Source organism: Neopelma chrysocephalum, unplaced genomic scaffold, assembly GCF_003984885.1.
Source record: "Neopelma chrysocephalum unplaced genomic scaffold, ASM398488v2 Primary Assembly neopelma1_63, whole genome shotgun sequence".
Lineage (NCBI taxonomy): Eukaryota > Metazoa > Chordata > Aves > Passeriformes > Pipridae > Neopelma > Neopelma chrysocephalum.
In genome coordinates, this window is record NW_020897720.1 from 5,130,128 (window position 1) to 5,134,763 (window position 4,636).

Consider the following 4,636-nt stretch of genomic DNA (forward strand, 5'->3'; position numbering starts at 1 on the left):
CTGAGCTTAGTCTCGTGCTTTTTAAGTATACGTTATGAGCCCCAAAATACTCAAGCACTGACCTCTTAAAATTGCATCCCCCCCAACTTCCTGAAGTGAGAGCCTGAGCATCTTTGTCTCCCAGCCCTGAGCACGTGGAGAAACTCACCCAGGTAAACGTCACTGCTGCCCTGCAGATAAGATAAATTCCCAGTACAGGTACAGGAATAGCACAGCAGGGAGACCAACGTGTTGCTCTGTGTAGGGCGGGAGCTTGAGGCAGTCAGCGGAACACTGGAAGGAAAAAATTCCGACAAAGGAACCGGCCAAGTGTTCTGGACTTCAAACAGTGGAGCTTGTTTCTATCCTCAGAGCCACAGGGTCAATTTGTCACCTATTTAAGTGACTTCACTACTTGCAGCTGGTTTTTAATCATCTTCGGGCATTTATCAGTTATGTTTCTCCCTGTAGTGTTTAAGAAGGTTCTAATGCAGCCCATTAACAATGATCAGATATCAGAGTGTAGTTAATCACCCAATTAACATTAATATAACTAGGTAATTAGAATCACAGGATCAGAGAACAGCCCAGGTTGGAAGGGACCTTGAAAGATCAGCTAGTCCAGCATTTTGTGGGAAGGGAGTCCATGTGAGGTTACCTGGCACCCCATCCAGTCACCTCCTGAAATCTTTCCCTGGGCCTCCCCCTCATCCTGGGCAGGGTGTTCCAGGCACTGACTGTTCTCACTGGAAAAAATCCCTTTGTTACGTGGAGATGAAACCTCTCCTGGTGCAGCTTGTTCCTGTTCCCTCTCATCTTCTGGCCAGGGCTCCAGTGAAGGGAGAGGTCAGAGTCCATCCCCAATCCCAAGCCACTGTCTAGCTCATCCAGCTTTAATCAATGCCAAATCAGGCAATGTTTGTTTTTCACAGATCTCAAGGCTGGAGGAAAAACAGCAGCCAGTGATGGGAAAATAAATAGAACAAGGAACTGTCATTTCAAACCAGCCCTTGCTGCACTTTATATTGAGGAATATTTCAAAGAAACGGGAATCACGAAAGCTGGAAGTGCTGTACAATAAAAACATCCGAGCACATGGAACTTAAGCCTGATTATCTGCCTGTACAGAGAGAACCAGACAAGGGATTTGATGCTCCTCACCTTAAACAGCTTAAGACACAGATTTCACACAAAGTCATGGGGCAAAGTTACAATTTATTAGACAAGACTTATCTCCCTGTTAATCCCCTCTGGCCATGGGAACAAGCACAGCAGGTCCGTAACAGTGCGGGAATGAGCTCCGGGGCCATGTGGTCACTGGTCGTGCTCGTAGTCAGCCGGGTTCTTCCTCTTCAGCCGCTCAAACTCCTCCGTCCCCCAGGAATAAATGAGGTATCCAACTGCAAAGGCTGGGAGGGAGAGAGGGCAGGGACAATCAGAGGACATGGAAATGAGGGGACACTGCTATAACGGGGCAATCACAATAAAGGGACACTGGAATAAGAAGACACTTTCAAATATAGGGACACTGCAATGAAAGGACACTGAAATAAGGGGACACTAAAATGAGGGGTCACTGCAATAACAGGACACTGCAATATTGGGGAGACTGCAATGAGGGGACACAGGAATGAGAGGACACTGCAATAGGGGGACATTCACAACAAGGGGACATTCGATGCAATGAGGGGACACTTCTGTAACGGGACATTGCTATATGGGAGCATTGGAATAAAGGGATATTCACCACATAGGGACATTGCAGTAAGGGGACACTGGAATAAGGGGATATTCACAATATGGGACCACTGCAGTGAGGGGACACTGCACTGCTCACTGCACCGACCTCCTGCGACAAAACACAGCGTCCCACAAACCCGCCATCTTCCCCGCCAACCCCACATCCCCCCTCCCCAAATCTACGCTGCCGAGGGGGCACAAAAAGGGGGGAATCCCCCGCTGTACTCACGGGGCACCACCTTCAACACCTGGGAGGTGAAGCGGCGCATCACGTTGGGGACGCCATGCGAGAAGATGTTGGGGATGGCGCGCTGCTCGAAGGGCGAGAGGCTGTAGGTGATGACATGTCGCACCCGGGCCAGGTTCCCGAAGTGCTTCCCCATGGCCGCAGTGTCACCGCGGTCACCCGGCAATGGCCGCCGCCCGACCCGGAACGGCCTCGGCGCCGCTTCGCCTTCCGGGGCGGGCAGCGGCCATGGCGCTCCCTCAGCGCTGCACCGCCCCCTGGCGCCGCTGCGGAACCACGAGTTACGCGTTATATTTGTAACAAATGATATTTGTAATAAAGTATGTTTGTGATAAGTGGTGTTTGCAATGAATTATGTGTGTAGTAAGCGATGTTTGCAATGAATTCTGTGCGTAATAAATGGGTCCTGCCCTGAGGGAGGGGGTCAAACGCGGCACCAGCGCTGTGAGGGGGGTGGGGGGCGGCGGCGCCTCAGGGCGTGAAAATTCACCGAAGTACCAAAAATAAGTAAATGTCGGAGAAAAAGCCACTTTTGTGTGGGGATTGTGGTGGTCTAGTGCTACAGCGAGAGGGTTTGAGGCGTGACATCGTAAAATCATGGAATAGTTTGGAGTGGAAAAGGCTTTTAAAGGTTAAATATTCCCCCACCACCACCCCACCCCAATGAACATCATAAACACTATTGGAATTATTATTAGAATATTTGAGACATCTTCTACATCACTGAAATTACTATTAAACTATATGAGACATCTTCAACACTATTGGAATTATTAATCGAATGTATTAGAATTATTAGACTATATTAGACTTATTTAATATTATTATTAGAATTATTAATAGAATAGATTGGATATCAACCTTACTGAAATTATTACAAGAATATATTAGAATTATAAGAACATATTAGCTTCCACATTAGTGGACTAATTATTAGAATTATTAGAATACATTAAGCATCCTCCACATAACTGAACTTATTATTACAATATATTAGAATTATTAGACTATATTAGATATCTTTAATATTTGAATTATTAATAGAGTATATTAGACATCATAATTATAGATATTATTAGAATCATTAAAATATATTAGAAATCTTCTATAATATAGAAATTATTATTAGAATATAATACATATATTCAACATTATTAGAGTGATTATTATAATATATTAGGATTATTACAATATATTAGTCATCCTCCATCCTCTTCCATTATTGGAAGAATTATTAGAATATATTAAACATCTTCCACATCACTAAATTTATTATTGGAATATATTAGAATTATTAGCCTCTATTAGACATATTTAACATTATTTGAACTAATATTAGAATATTTTAAAATGGTTAGAAGATATATCACAGAATATTTTAGACATCTTCAACATTATTGGAAGATATTATATTTATTAGAATATATTATACATGCTTATTATTTGAATACGTTAAACATCTTCCACGTTAATGGAATTATTATAATTTATTGGGATTATTGGAATATATTAGACAGTGGAATTATCAGCATGTGTATCCCTGAAAACTAGAAGCGCTGCATCTCCCTAAATCCTCTCTAGGGAGTAGATCTTCACCTCTTGACCTGTTGTTGAGGTCCTACTTTTCTGCAGCTGCCTGTCGCTAACTCAAACCCAGGGTTTCTCCATCTGAAATAGCCTTTTCCATTTGTGTCAGGAAATAATTTATTTACCACCCTGGCAGGCTGGCAAAGCTGAATTCCCAGAGTTTGAAGGGATCAGGGGGAATGACACAACCTGAATTCACCCAACCACCCACAGTGCTGTTTGGGGCCAGGATGTCTTTTGTGTGACATCAAGATATTTGCTTTGAGCTTTTCCTATTTAACCCAACTTTGATTTCAGCAGTTACAGGCTGAAACCTGCAGCAGGAACCTCACTTTTCCAGCAGATTTATGCCTGTTGCACCTCCCCAGAACGCTCCAGCACTCCAACATCGATCAGATCACAGTGACAGGGTGAACTGTCACAGCAATGTAACACCACACACTGTCCCCTCAGGGACATTCCTTCCCTGTCAGGCTGAATTCCCAGCCCTCTGGAATTGTACAGCTCAGGATCTAAGGCTAGGGGCTGTTTGGATGGCTTAGCAGAGAAAATTGCAGCATTTATGTATCAATGTTTTAGCAAGTCAAATTTAAAGGCTGTTCTGAACAAATTTTACAGGACAGTTCTGCTCCACAGCCTTTAAAAAAAAAAAACAAAACAAAAAAAAAACCCCACAACACTCCACAACCCAAAAAAAACCCCAACAAACAAACAAAACTACCACCAAACCAAAGCTGGGGGTGCTTGTGTGTGAACCCCAACTAAATATCTCCTAGCTTGGGTTCCCTGCATGAAACCAGCTTTTTTGATGCAATTCTTAAAACTAGAAGAAGCCTAGGAGGAGAAAAAAAAACAATCACAGCAAAAATTTGATGTGAAAGCATCTATAATCGAGGCACTGTTACCTACATTTTCATTGCCAGAGGAAATGAGACTGTGGCCCCACATTTCAGAACACTAAACCAATTGAACAGCATTTACAGAAACTCATTTAGGGCTTTTAGAAGCCTTGGGGGTATTTTTTAAGCTTTTTAAACATTTCTTCATAGTTGAGAAGCCAGTGGTGGTGTGGTTCCTCCTGAA

General features: G+C 43.2%; 1 protein-coding gene across 1 annotated transcript; it reads right to left on the reverse strand.

Moving 5' to 3' along the window:
- Positions 1-1,174: 1,174 nt before the first annotated feature.
- Positions 1,175-2,170, reverse strand: LOC113967432 (cytochrome b-c1 complex subunit 8). Its single transcript, XM_027683010.1, has 2 exons — positions 1,949-2,170; positions 1,175-1,388 (listed from the first exon to the last, which is right to left on the reverse strand). The coding sequence occupies exons 1-2, from the start codon at positions 2,100-2,102 to the stop codon at positions 1,294-1,296; spliced, it is 249 nt and encodes an 82-aa protein (XP_027538811.1). The 5' UTR covers positions 2,103-2,170; the 3' UTR covers positions 1,175-1,293.
- Positions 2,171-4,636: the final 2,466 nt, after the last annotated feature.